The sequence below is a fragment of the Gymnoscopelus microlampas genome, assembly GCF_963454915.1.
Source record: "Gymnoscopelus microlampas genome assembly, chromosome: 14".
Classification (NCBI taxonomy): Eukaryota; Metazoa; Chordata; class Actinopteri; order Myctophiformes; family Myctophidae; genus Gymnoscopelus; species Gymnoscopelus microlampas.
This window is the reverse complement of record NC_139951.1, coordinates 16581438-16603466: the sequence shown is the minus strand read 5'-3', so window position 1 is coordinate 16603466 and position 22029 is coordinate 16581438. Positions and strand designations below refer to the sequence as shown.

At 40.6% G+C, this 22029-nt stretch overlaps 1 protein-coding gene across 1 annotated transcript in view; it reads left to right on the top strand.

The window, feature by feature from the left end:
• The window catches only part of LOC311060080 (regulator of G-protein signaling 7-like), a gene marked incomplete at its 3' end in the record, with an annotated part of 98327 nt that overhangs the window by 42097 nt on the left and 34201 nt on the right, over positions 1–22029 (top strand). The window contains exons 3-4 of the mRNA XM_084078204.1: positions 1763–1859; positions 12331–12381. Coding sequence (XP_083934330.1) covers positions 1763–1859; positions 12331–12381 — 148 coding nt within the window. The remainder of the gene's footprint in view (positions 1–1762; positions 1860–12330; positions 12382–22029) is intronic.

The following is a 22029-nucleotide window of genomic DNA, read 5'->3' as shown; positions in this document are numbered from 1 at the left end:
GCGCATCTCTGAGCATGGACTACTAGTTTATTCTTATGACCTATTTTTAATTGCAATTCTTTGCTATTTGTTGTTGTTGCTGGAATGTCAAGGCACCACACGCTATGATTATATTTGGAAGCAGAAAGTACTCGGGTAGCAAGCCAACATTGAGCCCACGTCAGTTTGGTTGGCAATCTGGAGACAATGTTATGCCAATGGTGGCATGCCATGGGTACCATAAACCCAATAATTTGACTCTCTTATACCGTGTATAATGGGATGTAGCGATATCAAATCTTGACCTTCAGATGTAGGCCAGCCCAGCCGTCCAGCCATATGTGATGTGGTCACTTAAGTGCCATTCACACTGAGCACTATAACTATAAAGATAACTATATCTATATTTTATAGTTCTTGTCACGGGGCAGCCTGTGCCCTATACACAGACAATGATCAGGGACATTGCACACAGCTGACTACACAGCTGCTTCCAAATTAACCACCATCCAGCCGGCTTGGAAGTGTGGGTCAAGTTGTGGCATTGTAGGTTTTATCATTGATACTGGAAAATGCATTGCTGAAGTGTACTACTCGTGGTTTTAAATGTTTATTTATTGAACTGAGGTTTAATTGATTGTGTGGGTCACCTCTCTCCCCTCTGCAGTGGCAATCCTGTTGATTGGGAAGGTACTAAGTGCTGCAGAGGAGGAGGGGTGTTTGATTCAACTTGGACAATCTTATTTAAAAAGAGAGTAGTTTGTGTATGAATGGGTGCCCGGAAATTCATGTTAAGTCAATGGTAAAACCTTCGGTAATTATGGGTTAACTCATAGGCCTGGTGTTTGCTTGTTATGAGTTAATTTAATTGCCAATTGCTGTTTTGGTATGTCTCACTCCCTATAAAAAGGAGCCTGCAGGTGACGAGAGTCAGTTAGACCGGGAGGCATGCGTTAATCCGACAGACCTTTTCTCCGACTATGTGGCATCCGCGTGCGGTTAGGGTTAGGGTGCGGGTTTGGCTCGGGTTTACTGTTTAATGTCGGAGCACTGCGCTGTCGGAGGAATGCGCTGTCGGACTAACGTATTGCACCCAGTTAGACCTTGGGTGACGCACAGGTAACAGCTTGAGTGAGAGCTGTCAGGGCCCTTGGGAAAGTAAGGGTATGGCCTGTTACAGCTTCTCATCTGTTTAGGTGTTGTACCTTGTCTGCAAGTGTGTTTCTGTTATGTTGGCCAGTCTTATTTTTCGGCTTTATTTTTGCCATGGCAGCACTATGATAGTCTGCACTGGACTTCTGGTGATGGAAAGGTGAATAAAAAACCCACAGTGCATTCTTGGACTCTCTGGTTGTCTTTTTGGAGCCTTGACCGTTCGGCCAACCCTCACATAGGCATAGTTATAGTGCTCAGTGTGGAATGGATGGTCCATTAGAGTATGACAAGTTAAAGTAGCACAGAGTTCAGTTAACACAGCTCTAATTGTCTCGTGGTTGTGCAAACGCGAGAGCGGACCGAACATAATTACGTTATGTTTCTTGAGATGTTTATTAACCGCTTTCAACCTGGCAATGACCGTGTCATTATAGGCGAACATTTTTATAATTATTTAACCAGACATTTTAAAATATTAAAAAAAAACTTAACCTATTTTCAAAAATAGCAGAAATAATTGATTCTAAGCTTACAGAGTGTCATAATGTTATGCCTTGTGAGCTTGTAGACGGGCTAATTTGTCTGTTTTCTAACTAGAACTTTGAAGTGACATGCTTTGTCTTTTCAGATGGAAGACGTGATAGCCCGCATGCAGGACGAGAAGTGCGGAATCCCCATCAGGACCGTCAAGAGCTTTCTGTCCAAGATCCCCAGCGTCTTTTCAGGTGAGCCTCTCTCCTCTCCTCTCCTCTCCTCTCCTCTCCTCTGATGTACAATCACATAAGTCATCTGTGGCCCTGGATCAAACAGAGAGAGGGGGAGCCCTCATTTCCACACTAAGCATGGGGTGTCAGGGCGTTCTAGGACACAGGTTGAAACAGAGAACATCTACACTGACTTAATGGCTCGTCCTGTTCCGGCTGAACAGGAGGCTACATCTGAATATGCACCGGGGGTCAGCGAAGGATGACCCCTGGTGGTCAGGGAGGGAGAACAAGAGAGGGAAAATGGAGAGATAGACGGGAGGAAGGAAAAGGAGCACAGAGATATACAGTATAGCGTAGAAGTTAACTATTAGCTCCCAGAGAGAAATAACCACTGAAGTGGTTCTCTTTTATACAAAAATAGCAGATCGAACAAGCTCACAGCGTGTCGCACCACAACGCCTTGTGAGCTTATAGATCTGCTATTTTAATTGTATGATATTCATTATTTACATTAAGATTAATACAGATACATTTAGATTATTATTTTTTTTTTTAAATGGACGCGTTGTGAGCTTGTAGATTGGCTATTTTCACTATTTTTGTACACCACTATTTTCATACAGTACGACAAAGTATAATTATAAAAAATGTCGATTCAATGAGATATAAAGCTGTGTTCCCACTTCTAGTCGCTTGAATCGCGTAATTTTGGGGCAAAAGTGTTCATCCACGTGTTCAACTAATCGCCCTATAGACCAATTATTTGTTTACTAACATTGAGACTGGACGCACAGGTGATTTTTTCACGCAATCAATTCCCAACCTGTTGTTTCGGGGTGCGCTGGTTTCAGCACACCCCAACCCCCTCTTGTGTGTTGGCTAGTGAGGCGCGTCCTATCGAGACCTGATAGAATGGGTTTCATTGCGCGCATACTGGTTGCACACATACTGGTTCTTATCAGTGTGACGTTGTCTGTTAAGGGGTCTATGCTGTCGTCACTGTACGCTAAACGAAGCAATTCTAGTAATGTTTTAATCTAGCAGCACCTTTAGAATAGAGAAGTCGGCAATTGGTTCTTAATAACTGGTTTCAATACATTTTTGGTTAATTGCCAGGTTGAAAGTGGTTAACCTTGCGCACATACCCAGGAGGAGCGCACAACAATACAGTGGTGCAGTACTCACTTCATTGTGTTGGCTCGTCATCGTTTTCATTGGATAAATTATACACAAAATCCAGCCAAGCACAGTAGGGTGGCCCGTGTCCTTAGTGAGGAGAACAGTCTGGTTATGAACTGGAAGGTCACACGTGTTACGTCTGCATGGTTTCCATCAACAACCTTGTGTCCTGTCAAGAGTCTGTCCTTGAAAATGACTCACTACCTGCGGCTGGGCAAAAGCAGGGTTCGATTTGTGTTTTTAACCGCTTTTAGACACTATATGTTGCAGGGGTCTTCAACGTTTTTCAGGACCAATGACCCCTTAGCTGAGAGAGAGATGAAGCAGGGACCCCCCCCACTACATATTGGATTCATGTTAATGTGTATTTTCAGACATTTAATGACTCATGTAACTTAAAGGACGACTTCACCGATTTTCAACCTAACTTCATATCATTGGTCCTCACTAATACTCATGATAAAATGGTACCATCTTTTTCTACCTGGTCTGTGTCTCATAGGAGGGCTGTGGACAGTCCAGAAACCTGTCTACCAGTGACATCATCGTTAGGCATGATTTTTTTTTCCCAACAAGATTTAACATTTCTTATTTAGATTTTTATTAACACGAGAACAATGGCTTCTTTTATTGCATTGCAACTTTCCAGGAATAGAAAGCCTGCAGTTTCTATTAGCTTGGATTCCCCATTAATGATGTCATATGAAGATAGGTTGAAAATCGGTGAAGTCGTCCTTTTATACTTTGTAAACTTGACCTTGGTACTTGGTCCCTATCACGTAAAGATTTGGTGGCCCCCCCTGCAGTATCTCTGAGGACCCCCTAGGGGTCCCGGACCCCCTGTTGAAGACCCCTGAAATACTGTACTTTGTCGTATAACAAACTTTTTTACATTTCAAAGCTTGTAGATTGGCTATTTTCATTATGAAAATAGCCAATCTACAAGCTTTGAAATGTAAAAAAAGTTAATGAATAAGTTGAAGGATAGGGACTTTTTTAATTAAACTTGTTAAATTGTGATATTAATTAATATCACCCACTTCAGACAGACGGTCTACATCTCCCAAAAGGAAATGTATTTAATTCAGTCTGAGCGACTCACTTCAAAAGGCTAGACACACTCGCCGGGCACAGCTTCTTGGCAACGTGAACAACAAAGGAACCGTCCGCACTTTAATACGCCTCAGCGGTCACAAACAACGTACGTGTTTCGACCTATCTGCTTTTTAATTCAGTCTGACCAGAAGCAAGGATAAGATATATCCCCAGTGGCGCCACAGAAATAAATGACCAGGAAGGGGGATATCAAAACAAGGAGAGGCATGGATTACCCCCCGTATCCCCCCAGCAAATCCAACTCGGGGTAAAAGCATCAGCTAAATGCCTGAAATGTAATTTGAAACCAGCTTCTTAAAATAAAAGCATTAAAAGTTTGACGTCGAGGATTCGGAAAAGCTTTCACAAGTTGTTGTTTCGCCTCGGATAGAAACCACCAAGTCCTTAGAACTGATCATTAGAAGTTCGAAGGGGAGTTTATAGGATTCAGAAAAGCTTTCACAAGGTTTAGCTTGCCTCTCAGAACTCACTTACCTGCGGCTGGGTAAAAGCTATAAACAGCTGAATGCCTGAAATGTAAATTGAAACACTTAGAAACCACCGAACCCGGGTCCTTAAAACCGAGCGTTAGAAGTTTGAAGGGAAGGTCCAGGATTCAGCAAAGCTTTCATGAGTTGTCGTTTTGTCTCAGACGTTAACGCCACCGCATTTGTGGGTTAAAAATACATTATCAGGGTACCGGTAAAAGCACACATCACATAAATACGGCTATACATTTGGCCCGGGGTTTGAATCCAACTGCATCATGACCTCTCTCTCTCCCACGCCTCTCCTGTCTTTCGCTCACTGTTTGTGTCAGAAATAAAGCAGAAAATAATCTTTAAAAAAATATAATAGAAAGCCTTTCACTTCACTTCACTTTGCAAGTTTTTATTTTGGTCATCAGTTCACTATGCAAACAATATGCTCCATTCGCATAAAAAAACAACAATAATAAATATGACATTGTTGTGACCAAAAAAGGTATAGGATGAAGCTAAATAGCTTATTCTGCCGACCTTTTCAACATAAAGTACATACATGACAAATAAAGAAAACAATTTAAGTCTCCAAAAAGTAAAAACAGGAGAAGAAAAAAGAATACAGAAAAACAGAACGATGTTTTTTGCTTCATAATCCAAAATATATTACATACTGTACATTCAACCGTTCAACAAGCAGTTAGCGTTGATAATGGGAATGGCTTGCAATGTTTTTTTTGAAAGAAACACTTCCAATCCCCATTTGATTTTATTCACCAGTTTCACTCTGGATGGTGGGCATTAAAGTGGCCATGCTGTACCACTTGCTGTGTTTGCTTTGTTTAACCACTTTCAACCCTGGTTTTCCTATTTTGGGCATCATTATAGGCGAAGATTTTCCAACATTTTTAGAAATACATACTACAAGCTTGCAACTTGTCCAGACACACTGTGAGCTATTCGTCATATGATGAAGTTTAGGACTTGTGGTTAAATATTTGGATATTTCAAACAGCAATTTTCCTTAATATTTGGTTAGTTTTAGTTTGTTTATTTGTTTATTCATTTAATTGAATTTAATTTTCTCCCATTCATTTCCAATGGGGCGATATCGTTTGTTCGTGCTGCCTGGAACTGAGAAGATACTTGTTAACGTGTTGTCAGGCATTAGCCAGTAAGTCAGTGTGCTGCCTTGTTTCCCAGGTTACATAATGAAGGATGTTACATAAGCACGCGTAGCGGATGACATTTGTCGAGGTGAGGGCCTCCTACATCTCAACACATCTGTGACACATCTCCCTGGCACGCAGACACTCCACGTAAAGCACCTTGGATTGCCTTTCGCGTCACGTGTGCATTTGTGCTACAAATAAACTCGCCTTGCCCTAAATTAGCTGCTAACGGTGCCTGTTTCTGAGTTATACCAAAAATGGCAGATCTACAAGCACACAACGTGTCGATGTGTGCAAATCTTTGAATATATACATTTTTAGAGCGAACGTTTTTAACTCAAATCTTTGCTTCTGGGAGGTCCCTGGAACGACATATTTTACAAATGTTCGCTTTAAAAAAATACATATTCAAAGATTTGCACAAAATGTTCTCGATTTTTCAAAAGAAATAGCAGATCTACAAGCTCATAGCCGCGCTTTGAGCTTGTATATCTGCTATTTTTGAATAGCCCAAATAAATCTTAAAATGACACACAGATGCGATCCCGGTCTTAATGGGCTAATGCTAATGAGTGCAGTTTGTCCAGCTGTCCAGATAATTAAGTGCAGCCTAGTGTGAATGGCCGTGTAAAACCACTGAGGTGTTTATAACCAGTGGTTATACAAGTGTACAGAACACAGGCTTGAACTTAAAAACTCTACCCCGCTGCAACCACATTAGACACTATCGTTGATAGCGTTAATACACTTGAACTCCAGCATGCCCATTCTGGTGGGGACATTCGCCAAAAATAGCCGAGCTACAAGCTCACACCGCGCGACATGTTGTAGAGATTTGGTGTAGACAGAGGAAAGCGGTCAAAGTACAGTTGTAAGTCAAGTCCAGTTTTCTAAGACTAGAGGGTTTAAAGGGATAGTTCACCCCCAAAATTAGTTTTTTTGTGGAGACTTGAATTCATGTGACATTCCTAAGCCAATAATGTGATGACTGGCAGCTGTTCCGGTAGGAGACACAAAGAGTCTCCTTTGTATCTCCTACCGGAACCGCTGCATTACCGGTCTGAAGGTCATCAAATTATTGGCTTAGGAATCCGACAAAAAAAAACAAAAATCCATTCATTCAAGTCTCCATGGGGTGACTAATCGATAGAAAAAAATATTTGTTTTGGGTGATCTATCCCTTTTAAGTGGTTTAAGCACACGTCACACACACAGACATTGTTTCCTCCCCACACACATTTCTGTGTTCTGTCACTGCTGTTGCATCGTACTGGTTCACCTGCCAGCGAGGAGCCCCCAACGAGAGGACGTAGGACCTCCGTCCTACACCTCACACACAACACTCCCCGCTGACAGGTGCCGCCCCAGCCCGTAGGAGTACGTGCATCGTCAAATATCACCCTCCCCTCTTAGGGTTTTTGGTCCAGTTTAGCCTAGATTACATTTTAGTTAGGATTAAAGGTCTACAGCTCTTCTATTTGGAGTCACAGAAACCTTCTTAGCTGCTATCAGCTGTAGCTAACGTTAAAATAACAACATAGCGGAGTGCATGACATACATAAATATACAATGGACTGGATAATAATACTGTTTTATAATAGCACGCTTTATAGAATTTCTCATCAGCCTTTTTTATCGTGAGGGGGAAATGCCAAGGTATTCAGTTAACCCATTAAGACCGGGAACGCATCCGTGTGTAATCTTTTAGATTTCTTTGGCTATTAAAAAATAGCAGATCTACAAGCTCGTGGCGCGGCACCGAGTGCAGCACTATGAACTTGTAGATCTGCTATTTTTTTGAGAATCGTGAAAATGTGTGCAAAGTGCAAACCTTTGAATACATATATATTTTTTCAAATCTTTTCTTCTGGGGGATTCTACAAATGTTACAACAAAAGCTTTTTCTTTTTACTTATGTTGCTATACAGTATATCAGTGGTTCTCAAACATTTTTCATGTCAAGGTCAAGGACCCCCAAAATTATATGTATTTGCCCGCCAACCCCCCCCCCCATCTCAAAATCATTTCTTCCAGGGACCCCAAGAAACAAATATTTGAGTTAAAATGTATTATATTCAAAGATTTTCACAGATTTTCACAATAAAAATAAATAAATAGCAGATCTACAAGCTCATAGCGCGGCACTCGGTGCCGCGTTATGAGCTTGTATATCTGCTATTTTTGAATAGCCAAATACAAATTACAATGACACAGATGCGTTCCCGGTCTTAATGGCTTAATGTTAACAGATCAGATAAATAGAGTACATCATCATGACCCGCCGTAATCAAAAGGCTAATGTAGAAGACTCATCTGTATGCCCCGGGGCGCAGAGAGCTGGACGGATAGGAGCTGGTATTGACTGCATAGCAGAGACGTAAATAAGACATAATACGCTCCGAGGTATATCCACTTACAGCCTACTAATGGACGAATGGAAGCAGAGAGAGAGTAATGCACCGGTATGGAGCGGAGCAGATTGTCACCGGAGGACACCTCGGTGTAATGTGCTTTTATACTGTATATGCCACGGACACCTGGTATTATGAAATTAACCCATTAAAACCGGGAACGCATCTGTGTCACTTTAAGATTTATTTGGGCTATTACAAATTTGCACGCATACATTTTTTTTTTAAATAAATTGTGAAAATGGGTGCAAATCTTTTAATGTATACATTTTTAACTCAAATCTTTGCTTCTGGGGGTCCCTGGAACAAAATATTTTGAGATGGGGGGTCCACGGACAAATATACAGTATATCATTTTGGGAGGGCCTTGACATGAAAAAGTTTGATAACCACTGAAAACTGTTAAGGTCCTTACACACCGGCGAATATGCGAATATACGCAAAATTCGGACTCGTTCCGAATAATTAAAAGACTCTTTTTTCACTCCGCGAAACTGGTGTGGAAGCTTGCATTGTCTTTATAAGGTTTTTAAAAAAAACGTATTATTCGCATGAAAAAAATCGCCCCGGTGTGTAAGGACCTTTAGGATTTAGAAGACCTTTGTAGAATCCCCCAGAAGCACAGATTTGAGTTACAAATGTTTGGTTTAAGAAATATATATATTCAAATATTAGCAAAACATTTTTCACTATTTCTCAATAAATAGCAGATCTACAAGCTCGTAGTGCGGCACTCGGTGGCGCGCTACGAGCTTGTATATCTGCTATTTTTTAATAGCCAAAGAAATCTAAAAAAAATGACACACAGACGTGTTCACGGTCTTAATGGGTTAAGATGACCATTACAGCGCCCCATCTCTCATCATAATCACTCTGAGTAAAAAGCCATGCTGTGTGCTCTGCATTGTGATGACCAACCTGCGTCATCATCAACAGTTATTTTATTTTTTTCCAGTATTTTTATTGAGCTTTTACATTTTTCATGTTGATTTCACATGCAATATTCCCCAGCAAAATCCATAAACAGAATAAACAATGCCAATACCCTTCCCCATTCCAGCACATGCAAGGTGTGTTTATGTGTGTTATGGACCACCACCAATGGAATATATATCGTCTCTGTCGCGTGGAAACCTCACATGTCCAAAACTGTTGAGGATTCAAATTCAAAACTAGCAAACATAGCAGATCTACAAGCTCAATATGGGCCACGTTTCTTGTAGATCTGCTATTTTTGCTACTTTTGAGTGATACTGTGGTATGATGAAGTAGGGCATTCATGTATTTAAAAGAATATGAAAAGTTGAAATATATATACAAGAGGTTTCTACCCGACAGCAACGATATATGAAATACTCAAATATACATATATCTTTATTTTCACATCACATCACATTACAAGTAAGGTGGGTGAAATTCTTAGTTGTGCAGGCTCATCACTGCAGTTAAAATATAAATAGAGAGTCATGTCATAGAATGAGAGGAGAGGCATAAAGTGCATAATATATGACTAATCTGCATAATACAATAATGGGACTAAATAATGTGATACATAGCTAAAGGGTAATATAAACAAACATTGTTAATGCTTTAGTCCCATTAGAGGTAATTTTATCCACCTCCACTCATCCTAATGTGCCGAGGATGCATCTTACAGGGCTGAACCTTTTGATAAGACTGATGGCTTTGATCAGAAGAGTCCCTCTGCGACGCACAGCCTCCTTTAAAAGTGAATCTGCTGTGCTAGCCCGCCGGTTTTTACGAGCTTAATGGAGACAGCTTTGCTGGCAAGTGTCGACGTGTCAAAGTTTTATGGACTGTTCCTCAGCCAAAAGGCAACCAAGTGTTCGCACCGGCGGGGCTGTAATTGATGTTCAATTTATAATTACGTTATTTTGCTTTCGTTAATGTGCCTTCCTGTTGCAGCGCACGCCCACACGCACGCGCATTCTTGCATTGCTATTTTTGTGGGGAAAACATAAGCAACGTTTCATAGAAAACGCTATATTTTTTGTAATCTACTCAAATAGGATAGAATAGACTTTATTTGCCATTTGCGCGAATGCATAGGAAATATTGAAGCTCAGCTCCCAGGGTCAGCATTTAAATAGACATAAAATACAGACAGACAGAACATACACCCTACAATACTACATATATCCTACAATACGAATAAAATAAAAAAGTACTTCATATTCTAACTAAAAAACTGTGCAATCATAGTGCAATCATGATCTAGTTTGTCTGTCATGATTCAGTTCAGTTCATCTGTCATGATTCAGTTCACCTATTTCCTATATATGCGCGATATGTGATGTGTAATATTGACAAATAGTCGCACATTGGCTGGAAAAAAACTGTTAAAGAACTGTACCGTATCCCAACCAATCACACATAACCCTAATCCCAACCATAAAAAGCCCCAGCTTGAAATATATTCCTAACTGTAACCCCTAACTCTGAAGAAATCTCTTAATAAGCTTTCAGATTGATGTTCATTTTGACTGAGGTTACAATCCTTGTGGAGCTTTTGCACACGCACGCACAAATGGATGCACGCACGCACACACACACACACACACACACACACACACACACACACACACACACACACGCACACACGCACACTTCCCAATACGAGCGCACCAGGCAGGCCCTCTCAGCAAGACGTCCAATGATTGAGCAAATCTTCACAGGAGGGGCCAGGAAGGAGGGATGAATGGAAGACGAGACAAAGACAATATGCTGTCAGCCTCCCCCCTCTCTCTCCATCTGTTTGTTTCTCTATACAGTATGTGTTCCTCTAACTTTACTTCCTAGTGCTCGCTTCCGAGTTTCTCTTCTTTCACACTCCCTCTCTCCATCTCTCTCTGTCAGTTCTATCCCTCTCTATGAATAGGACGTAGTGATAATTAAATGAGAGTTCACGCAGTAGAGAACAGCTGGTGTGTGTGTGTGTGTGTGTGTGTGTGTGTGTGTGTGTGTGTGTGTGTGTGTGTGTGTGCGTGTGTGCGCGCGCGTGCGTACAGTGGATATCCCACCATCTCTCCTTCTGTCCCTCGCTTCCTTCTCGCCCGCTTTCTTCATCCCTTGTTACATTTCTTTTTATAGCCCTCCTTCCATCTCTTTTCCTCCAGTGCTTCCCTTCGTTTCCTCCTCTAGTATCCTCTCTAAATCACATTCGTTGTGAACACCTTTATTGTGCACACATCACATCAGTGTGTAAATAATCTACACATACAGTAGATATTACTAGGGCTGCAACTATCCATTATTTTCTTAGAGATTATTCTATCAAATACTTCTCTGCAAATATATATTTGTTATTTTATTTTTTATATCAACAAATAGATTTTTTAAATAATTATGCACATACGCACACACACCCGTATCTACAATTTTCCCCTTTCGACTACAAGAACTAAGCGACACGTACCGTGCCACGTTTCACAGGTTCTGGATTTGTTTCCATTATGCTATGGCTGTCCTGAGTGCCTGTTCCTTCGCCAGTGTTAGTGGCCCTGATATGACGCTGCCTTTGGCCTCGTCCAGTGTGGCCCCTGTCCTTCCCCTGTGTTTGCCCTGTGCCCTTCTCCAGATTCCGCTCTCGCCACTAACTCTTCCCTCCTCCCTGTTGCCCTTGATGAGAGACTGCTTCCAACTGCGTGACTCACCTGTTTGTAACTTCTGTCTCGCAATCCATTTCCGTGTGTTGGATGTTCCAGGGTTGTTAGTTTTTTTTGCCCTCTGTGTGCCTTTGTTTGCCATTTTGTAAAGTAAAACGTTTCTGCTCAGCAACTCGGCCCTTCTCGGTTTTGGGAACCTCAATATCGGAAGATAATGAGAGTTTTAAAACGAGTCCGTTTGTTGTGGCAAGATAAATGGCGTAGGTGGCGTTCCGTTGGCTGTGCCTATTACTTCACGGTTGGTTCCTGTTATCATGGAAACATGGAACTCGGGCCCTGAACTTCACAGGTTCTGCAAGGTTTCAGGTTATAGAGTTCCCCCTTGTAGTGGAAAAGGGATATATACCATATGTACTGTATATTCTCAGCGATGATTGCCACTCATAGCCTTTGATATAATGTCTCCAATATATATATAATGTTAAAATTAAAACATTTTCTTTTTTTCTGTTCTGTTTTTCCAGGGTCAGACATTGTACAGTGGATGCTCAGAAATCTCAATATTGAAGATCCAGGTAAGAGGCACATTTACATCGATATCAATGCAACACATCTGTGTTCTGAATAATAATGGGAGGCCATCCAAAAGTGTGTCCAGGCCACACATTATTATTATTCAGAACACAGATTCTTGTACTGTATATCTTAGAATAAATTTAAAAACTGGTTTACCAATACAAAATCACATTGAACTGTAAGGCAAGGGCGTACTTTTGCGCTACATTTTCACATGACAAAGTATAAAATAGGGCATTCATTTATGACAGTGGTTCTCACCTGTGGTCCTTTGGGGGGGGGGGGGTATCAGGGGGTCCCCAGCAAAATTAGTTAACATAGCCTCACAATAATTTTAACCACTTAGCTTTGGCTATTCAAAAATAGCAGATCTACAAGCTCATAAGTGCCGCGCTATGAGCTTGTAGATCTGCTATTTTTGAAAAATCTTGAAAATCTTTGAATATATATAGATATTTTTAAAGCACATTTTTAATTCAAATATTTGCTTCTGGGGGTCCCCGGCACAAAACACTTTCAGATGGGGGTCCGCGGACAAATCAATTTAGGGGTCCTTGGCATGAAAACGGTTGAAAACCACTGATTTATGAAAATAAAACAACATAAAAAGGTGAAACATGGAGATACAAGGTTTCTGCCCATCAGTGATGATATGCAGTACCACATGCATTCTTTATACAGAGTAGAGTATGTACGTACAGTACGTACGGTGTGCAGAGGACGTTTCCGTGTGTGTGGGTTCACGTAGAGGACGGTTCCATATTATCTGTGGGGAAAATGGCAAAGCAGAGGAGGAGGAGAAAGGAAGAGATGAACATTGTTTTTTTACCCCGCAGGCAAAGGAATAACGGCTGCCGATTGGGACTAGTCCCATGAAAGATGCTTTCTCTCTCTCGCTGTCTTTTCTATATCTATCTTTCCCTCACTCTTATCCTCTCAGTTTTTGCTCTTTGTCACTTCCACACTCCCTCGCTTCCGTGCTCGTTGCTGTCAGCTGTTGTAGCCCCCGCCCTCTCTCTCTCTCTCTCTCTCTCCCTCTCTTATTTATTGCCTCTTTCCATCTCCCACGTCCCTCAGGTTTATTCCTGTTCTCGGTCTCTATTTCCTCACTTTAACCTGGAGATGAATGCACACACTATACAGTATAACGGTAAACAGAAGCTGCTTGCAGGCATTCTGACACTCTGTCTCCACTCCCTGCATAACGCCCTGTGTTTGACTTCACCTCAAGCTGTGTTGTTTTCGCTGACTTTATGTTAGGATATTGTCTCTCTCTCTACTCACAGTTACAGTATGTCACTTTTGTTGCCAAACTCGATTTTTCTGTGAAAATTGTTTTTATTTACTTGAAGATTTTGTACCTCTGCCTGGATGTAACCACTTAAACCCTGTATACTTTTGTATTATACATTATTGTATCTTTTATTTCTTGTATTTTATTTCTCTATGTGTGAATTATTATTTTTTATTTTATTTTATTCTTCTGCGATATTTGGAGGCCTGTTCACCGTACTGTTAGAAATAGGGGTGAATCGATGGAGTATCTGCTGGCAAACTGCCATGGACTTTCAAGGAGAAACAGACTGAAGTTGCTTTAGAATAGGATCTCTCTCTTCTGGACTGAATAGCCCACAACATAAGGAGTGTAAAAAAACACTTGAAATGTACTAATTTAATGTAATGTGATGCCCAAGATGACCTGCTTGTTCTAAAAACGAAAAAGAAAGAAATAAGAAAGTATATATAATATTTTTTTTAAATATTCTGCTCCAAATATATTCAGCGAAAATAGCAGATCTACAAGCACAACACGTTGCAACGTATACAGTAAGTTCGCCGAATGTTCGCCCCCAGAATAGGGACATGAATGGTTAACCACTTAAAACCCGGCATCCCGGTATACGTAGTGGGGAAAGCTTTCGCTGAAAATAGCAGATCGACAAGCTCACAACGCGACGCGTTGTGTCGCGTTGTGAGCTTGGCGATCGGTTATTTTCAGCGAAAGCTTTACTCTCAATAACAGATCAAACATAAAAGACACTAGCATAGAGCCCTGAGGGACTTAACTGTATGGGGTTTAAGTTAACCAACCACTTTCAACCTGGCATTCCTATTTTGGGCATGTATGTCATTATAGGGGAAAGCTTTCAAAAATGGTCAAAAAGGTAAAGGGAAAAAATAGCAGATGTTATAGCCTGTACAGTAGATCAGCTACAGTAGATCGTCTTTGATTTGGCCTGGTAAATTAATATTCGAATATTCCTCGAATATGGGGAAACGATATAGTTGAATATAAAAATGGATATTCGATGAAATAAAAAATAAAAATGTTTAATGTTTATTTGACAGGGACAATACAAAAAACAATGTTGTAAAAACAAACAAAACATATTTTTTTATTGGAATCGAGCACTCCTCTGCTCCGAGTTAGGAGGTTTTGTTCAAGAACAGCTAAATGGACCTCCAAGCTCACAATGAGGTTGGAGGTCAAAAGGGGGTGGAGCCTGGAGTCAGCAAAACCAGCTAACTCCGGTGGACTTCGCTGGTTTAGCAGAAAATTTGCGTCAAAATGGAGTTAGCTGGTTTCTGCCGGACAGCAACGACTTGATACATTGTGTTTTGTATCGTCCCTGTCAAATAATCATAAAAAAATAATAACAAAAAAAGTATAATAATAATATTTGAATATATTTAAATATTAGACAATTTTTAAGACCAATATTCAAATTTCATTTCTGAGGAATGTTAACAGACCTACTTGGATAGTAAAGTGAAGGTTAAACTGGACATTACGAGAATGTTCTACAGAATGTTCTACAAATGGGAAATACAATACTCCTTCCTTCCTTCCTGCCTTCCTCCTCTCTCTCAATATAAGACAATACATTATGTTCTGCTTCTATGTTTTTTATAGCTATGGGAGTGGAGGAGAGAGGACTGTGTGGAGATGGGTTACTGGCCTGAAATAATGGACTGAAACTTCATACTCCAGCAAAAAATATCATTATCATCACAGATCATTAACAGTGGTGGAAGAAGTACTGCCTGAGGAAGTACTCACATTTTGTACTTAAGTAAAAGTACCAATAACGCAGTGTAGAAATACTTATACAATACAAATAAAAGTCAGGTGTTAAAAATGTACTTGAATAAAAGTACAAAAGGATTCGCCTTCAAATATACTTAAGTACTGAAAGTAAAAGTACTCATTGTGCAGAATGTCCCATTTGACAAGTTTCCAGATGTATAAAAATGCTTTGAAAATAGCAGATCTACAAGCTCACAACGCGTCGCTTTGCGACACGTTGTGAGCTGGTAGATCAGCTATTTTCAAATAGCCTGAGTATACATGGGGCTGAAGTGGTTAATGCATGTTTTGTAATAATAATCAAAATCTACAGTAGCTAGTAACAAGGTTTTCAAATAATTGTAGTGGAGTAAAAGTAAGATGTAGTGGAGTAGAAGTAAAAGTATTGAACATTGGAATTACTCCAGTAAAGTAAAAGTACCTCAAAATTGTACTTAAGTACAGTACTTACTTTCCACCAATGATCATTCATGTAATGAAATATGGGATGGTGGAATGCTTTAAGACTTAGTGTCACTGGAACACCAAAACGGGGTGAAATGATGAGTTTGGCACTGTCATATACGGAAATTACAAAACGATAAAAGAAAGACAGAGTGTTCAAATAAGAGAGTGTACATTTTGTGGACTCGTTGTGCAGCTCGGCACAGAGCAGCGCTGGGCGCAGCGCTACTGTCATTGCTGTTTTCCAACCAACGCAGTTGTCATTTTTATTTAAACATATCCACATGAAGGGAGGAAAAACTGTCAGTTGAGACAGGCTACGTTTTATTGTTGACAGAGAGATAATGTGAACATATTATGTAAACATGCCTTGGGTCATTATAAGAATGTTGTGAATTCACACAGCCTCCTGGTATTCTTTATCTGTCTCTGTAGCTACAGTACAGTAAGGCCATCATCAATATCAAAACGGAGCGCGGTCCCGCTGCGTCTCTGTCATGCTTTAATATGCTGTCTTTAAGACTCTTTAAGACCGGGAACGCATCTGTGTGTCATTTTTAGATTTTGTTGGGCTATTCAATAGCAGATCTACAAGCTCATAGCGCGGCACCGAGTGCGTAGATCTGCTATTTTTGAAAAATTATGAAAAGTTGTGCAAATATTTGATATTTTTTATTTTTCGTTGCGGACATTTGTAACTCAAATCTTTGCTTCTGGGGGTTCCTGGAACTCAATATTTTACAAATGTTCGCTTTCAAAAATATATAATCCAAGATTTTGCCACGAATTTTCACGAATTTAAAAAAATGTCGCGCTATGAGCTTGTATATCTGCTATTTTTGAATAGCCGAAGAAATCCAAAAATGACACACAGATGCGTTCCCGGTCTTAATGGGTTAACAAATAACCTAACTGAGAATGAGCGTGTTATGAATATTAATTTGACGTGTCAAGATATCTCGTGTCTCTTGGACATGAGGAGACATTAGGCTACAGTGCTCCAGGCTGTGCGACCAGATAACGAGCTGTCTAACTAGCGAAATTGGCATGGACACAACCCTGAAACGATTTGCGCCCCTAGATCATCTAAACAGGGCCCTCTGAGTCATAGTAACACTGAGGATATTACTTTGTAGCCGACTGCTATGATGTAGGAAGGACTTCAACACTGAACAGCCCAGAACTTGGTCAGATGTGATATTTTTCACTTTTCACTCTGTTTCTCACTTCTTTTGTATCCTGACTTTCTCTCTACATCCCCCATTGTGCCAGTCGAAAACTCTCTCGCTCTCTAGTTCTTTGTCTCTCACTCATTTTCACTTTCATTCCTTTGTTCCAGCTGTCTGCCCCAAGTACTCATGGGAAATCAGTGCCGAGCAGAGTTCAAGCCACTTGAGCTTCACACACACACACACACACACACACACACACACACACACACACACACACACACACACACACACACACACACACACACACACACACACACACAGCTCTGATATTAAACATGTGTTATTCATGTTTGCATATAACCATGAACTGCAGAATCACTCCCCATTTTCTAAAGCCTTCTGAAGACTCTACCTCAACCCATATCACTTCTTGTCACCTTTTTGATAAATGCTATTAGTGCTGCAACTACCGATTATTTTCGGAGCAATTATTCTATCGATTACTGTTTTGGTTAATCGAATAAACAAGAAGCAAATTTATCAATATATATATTTGAATATCCTACTATAATTCTAGTAACCTCTGTCTGTCTGTCTGTCTGTAGTGGTGTCACTACCCGGTTCTCCTCACTGGCTGGAGCAATTGCTGTGATTTTGCACACAGCCATTGACCATTACCATCTGAACTTAACTGTGAAGCCCGTTTTTCAATTTCATCAAATCTCAGCTTCTTATTAGCGTTTATGTGTGAAAGAATGTCGCCTCCCGGGTTGCCAGATCGTGTGCGCATATCCCCCCACGGATGCGTCGACCGGGTATGGTCTAGTGTTAATGAATGACACATCAGATTTTTTTCTTTCAAGATCGCATCCTCCACCACCCCAGCTACCACCTGTTGTTTTGGATCTTCTCTTATTAGTCAGGTTGCTTAGGACCAGATTTTAGGAAAATGTGGAAAATGTGGACACGACACACATTTTTTCTATATGCTCTCCATCACCATAAGTTTCATTTTGGACGGGGAGCCACGTCATCAAGATGGCAGAAGGCGGCCATCTTGGATTTCAAAGATGGCCATGGGAATATCAACAAGTGACTATTTCTGCCATGATTTGGACATTTGGTTCATTCTGGCAATATATCTGATACGAGTGGTGCGTCATAATCACCCGTTGCTGAGCTTTGTGAGACGTTTTAAACCACATTGTGTTGTACCGCAAACTTAACTTAAACTGTCATTTACTTGACTAATTTGTAAATGATAAACACACAAAATGAGAAACACATGGCGTGGCTTCGACGTGGATCTCTGCCGTCATGGTGATGATGTCATATTGATGACATCACTCTTGCCCAATTATGGAGGGGGCGGCATCCTGCACGCATCGGTGTTGCTAGGCATGCATGGCAACCGATTATGTTGTGAGTGAGGTCAGACCAAAGCTCTGCTCGGATATATGAGGTGTGAAGTTACTTTAGACTTCCACTTCTAGACCAGAAGATGGTGTGTCCACACGTGTTGTGAGAGAAAGGTATACAGAACTTTGGTAGACAAAGAATACAGGGAGATAGAGAGGGCACATTTTCCAGCCTCAACAGAACCTACAACTCTGTTCCCATCACGGTCCATGTACAGCAGCAGCGCTGACCATGAACCACCACTCCTGGGAGGAGTGTGGTCCCAATCCTCCCAGACTAAGCTCTCCTGTTCTGAGTGTACCTTCACGTCTCATCCGAGCCACGACGACCTCAACCGCCAAACGCTGAGGCATGGACATATCTGCTCAGAGGCCCGTCAGCAAATAGTCAGCTCTGTAACCAGCCGGAAACAAGGAGAAACAGACCCACCAAAATATCAAAGTCATCAACGGTTTACTGAGGTTTTAACTCAACCAGGAGATGTAAAGAAGAAAACTCACATCTGTAAACAGTGTCACAAAAGTTTCAGTGAGTCAGGTAGTCTGAACAGACACCAGCGTGTCCACACTGGAGAGAAACCTTTCCACTGTAAACAGTGTGACAAGAGTTTCAATGACTTAGGTAATCTGAAGACACACCAGCGTATTCACACTGGAGAGAAACCTTTCCACTGTAAACTATGTGACAAGAGTTTCAGTGTCTTAGATAGTCTTAAGACACACCAGCGTATTCACACTGGAGAAAAACCTTTCCACTGTAAACTATGTGACAAGAGTTTCAGTGTCTTAGATAGTCTTAAGACACACCAGCGTATTCACACTGGAGAAAAACCTTTCCACTGTAAACAGTGTGACAAGAGTTTCAATCAGATAACTCACCTGAAGACACACCAGCGTATTCACACTGGAGAGAAACCTTTCTACTGTAAACTATGTGACAAGAGTTTCAGTGTCTTAGATAGTCTTAAGACACACCAGCGTATTCACACTGGAGAAAAACCTTTCCACTGTAAACTATGTGACAAGAGTTTCAGTGTCTTAGATAGTCTTAAGAAACACCAGCGTATTCACACTGGAGAAAAACCTTTCTACTGTAAACAGTGTGGCAAAAGTTTCAGTAGGTCAGATAGTCTTAAGAGACACCAGCGTATTCACACTGGAGAAAAACCTTTCCACTGTAAACAGTGTAACAAGAGTTTTAGTGAGTTAGGTAGTCTGAGGAAACACCAGCGTATTCACACTGGAGATAAACCTGTTGCGTATGTTTTCTGTGGTGCATGGTGGACTGGCTGACATCAGACAGACAGCATGCCTCAGGAGAACAACATTCCAAAAAATATAAGAACCCAAAGGACCCAAGCACAAGTGTCACAGTTCTTCATGAATGAAACATCTCCTGAGATCGATTCGGTATGGGATATTACATCTTATTTATCTGGTTGTGTTTTTAACGAGATGTCAGTATTTCTATTTACCTGCCCTAGCAGGCTACATATTGGCTGCTGATGTGGGCATAGTCTAGGCTATTTCAGTAGACTAATGGTAATATGGTTGATTGTTTATCAATGTTGAGTTTTTAAAGTCTAATAAATAAACATGTATTTAATATATATTTCAATATAATTAAATAGTGTGCCCATTTAAAGAACAACTCTTATGTTGTTGTTATGCTCTTCTGGAAAAAGGATTTTTTCACAATGGATTATTATAACAGATAATAAATACATAAATAATATAATTCATAAATGCATTTAAATACTTAAACACAAATACATAAATAATATAATTCATAAATGCATAAATACATAAATAAATACTTAAACGAAAATAAATAAATAGTGTTCAGACAACAATCTAAAGATTTCTATGTATTTTAGGGGTTTGGGGGGCTGGCTTTTTTATTATAAATTTCATAGATTTCTATGCATTCCAGGAGTTTGGGGGGCTGGCTCGCCCAAAATAATTAAAATAACATAACCCTAACCCTAACCTAACCCTAAAACCGAAATAAAGTAAAAAAAAAACAAAAAAAACAGAAAAGTTCAAAATCCGCGAAAATCTGCATAAAAGAATCGCGCCGCATGCACGCGCGTGCATGTGTCCCTTATTTCAATTTCTGAAAGGTGGCAACCCTAGTGACAAGAGTTTCAATGACTTAGATAGTCTTAAGAAACACCAGCATTTGTGAAAGATGTATGATGATGATCCATAATGATCTCACAGAGCATTCCCATCCACGCTGGAGGCTAATATAACCAAATCAGGCTGTTACTGCATGCTTACAGAGAGAGAGGAGAAACGATCCGGTGGGAGGTTACCATAATGCTTCATTTATGCACGTACCGCATGCTGCAGACCGCATGCTGCAGAAATACAAGGTTATCCAGTTTTAAAGGTGTCCTACCACTAACAAAGATGAAAATGATGTAAATATGCATTGCTAGAATGAACATATTTATTTGATCTTGGTACAAACAAAAATCAAGTGGTATTCTCAATAGCTTAAATGCATTCCTTGACACCAAGATTAACCTTCTAAATGGCTTGGAAGCCGAGATATTGGCACTTATAGCTATTACATGGTGGCCATCTTTGAAATCCAAGATGGCCGCACTCCGCTATCATGATGATGTGGCTCCTACCAAATATTTAAAGTTATGGTGATGGGGAGCATGTGGAAAGAATCTGGTGCTTTTGTTCGCTGTGTCCACATCTGGACCTAAGCGACCTGACTAATTGCCAGAATGAACCAAATGTTCAAATATTGGCAGAAATAATCACTTGCTGATATTCTCAATAGCTTTATCAAATTCCCTGACCCCAAAAATAAATATTTTGACACCAAGATTGAACTTCTAAGTGGCTTGGAAGCAGAGATATTGGCACTCATAGATATAACATGGTGGCCATCGTGGAAATCCAAGATGGCCGCCTTCTGCCATCTTGATGACGTGGCTCCCCGTCCAAAATGAAACGTATGGTGATGGAGAGCATGTAGAAAAAAATTGGCGCTTTTGTCAGCCCTGTCCACATTTCTTTGCTAACAGCCCTGACTATATGCAGTGTGTGTGTGTGTGTGTGTGTGTGTGTGTGTGTGTGTGTGTGTGTGTGTGTGTGTGTGTGTGTGTGTGTGTGTGTGTGTGTGTGTGTGTGTGTGTGTGTGTGTGTGTGTGTGTGTGTGTGTGTGTGTGAGTGAGTGACCATTAGGATGTGTTCAATGTCTCTCTCTCTTCCTCTCTCTTTCCATTGCTTATTTGTTTTTCTTGTCAGGAAACTCGGTCTCAGTTTCTCTGCCAGTGTCTTCCTATCTCTCTCTCTCATATAACTCTTTCCATCGCTTCTTTGAATCTGAATCAGTGTCTCTTGCCCCCCCCCACTCCCCTCTGTCTTTCTCATCACTCCTTCCACCTCTTATTTGTTTTTCCACCAGCGTGTCTAGTCCATCTCTCTCTCTCTCTCTCTCTCTCTCTCTCTGACATGACATGTTAGAAATGCACAGTTGATGCTTGACTCATTTTCTCATGT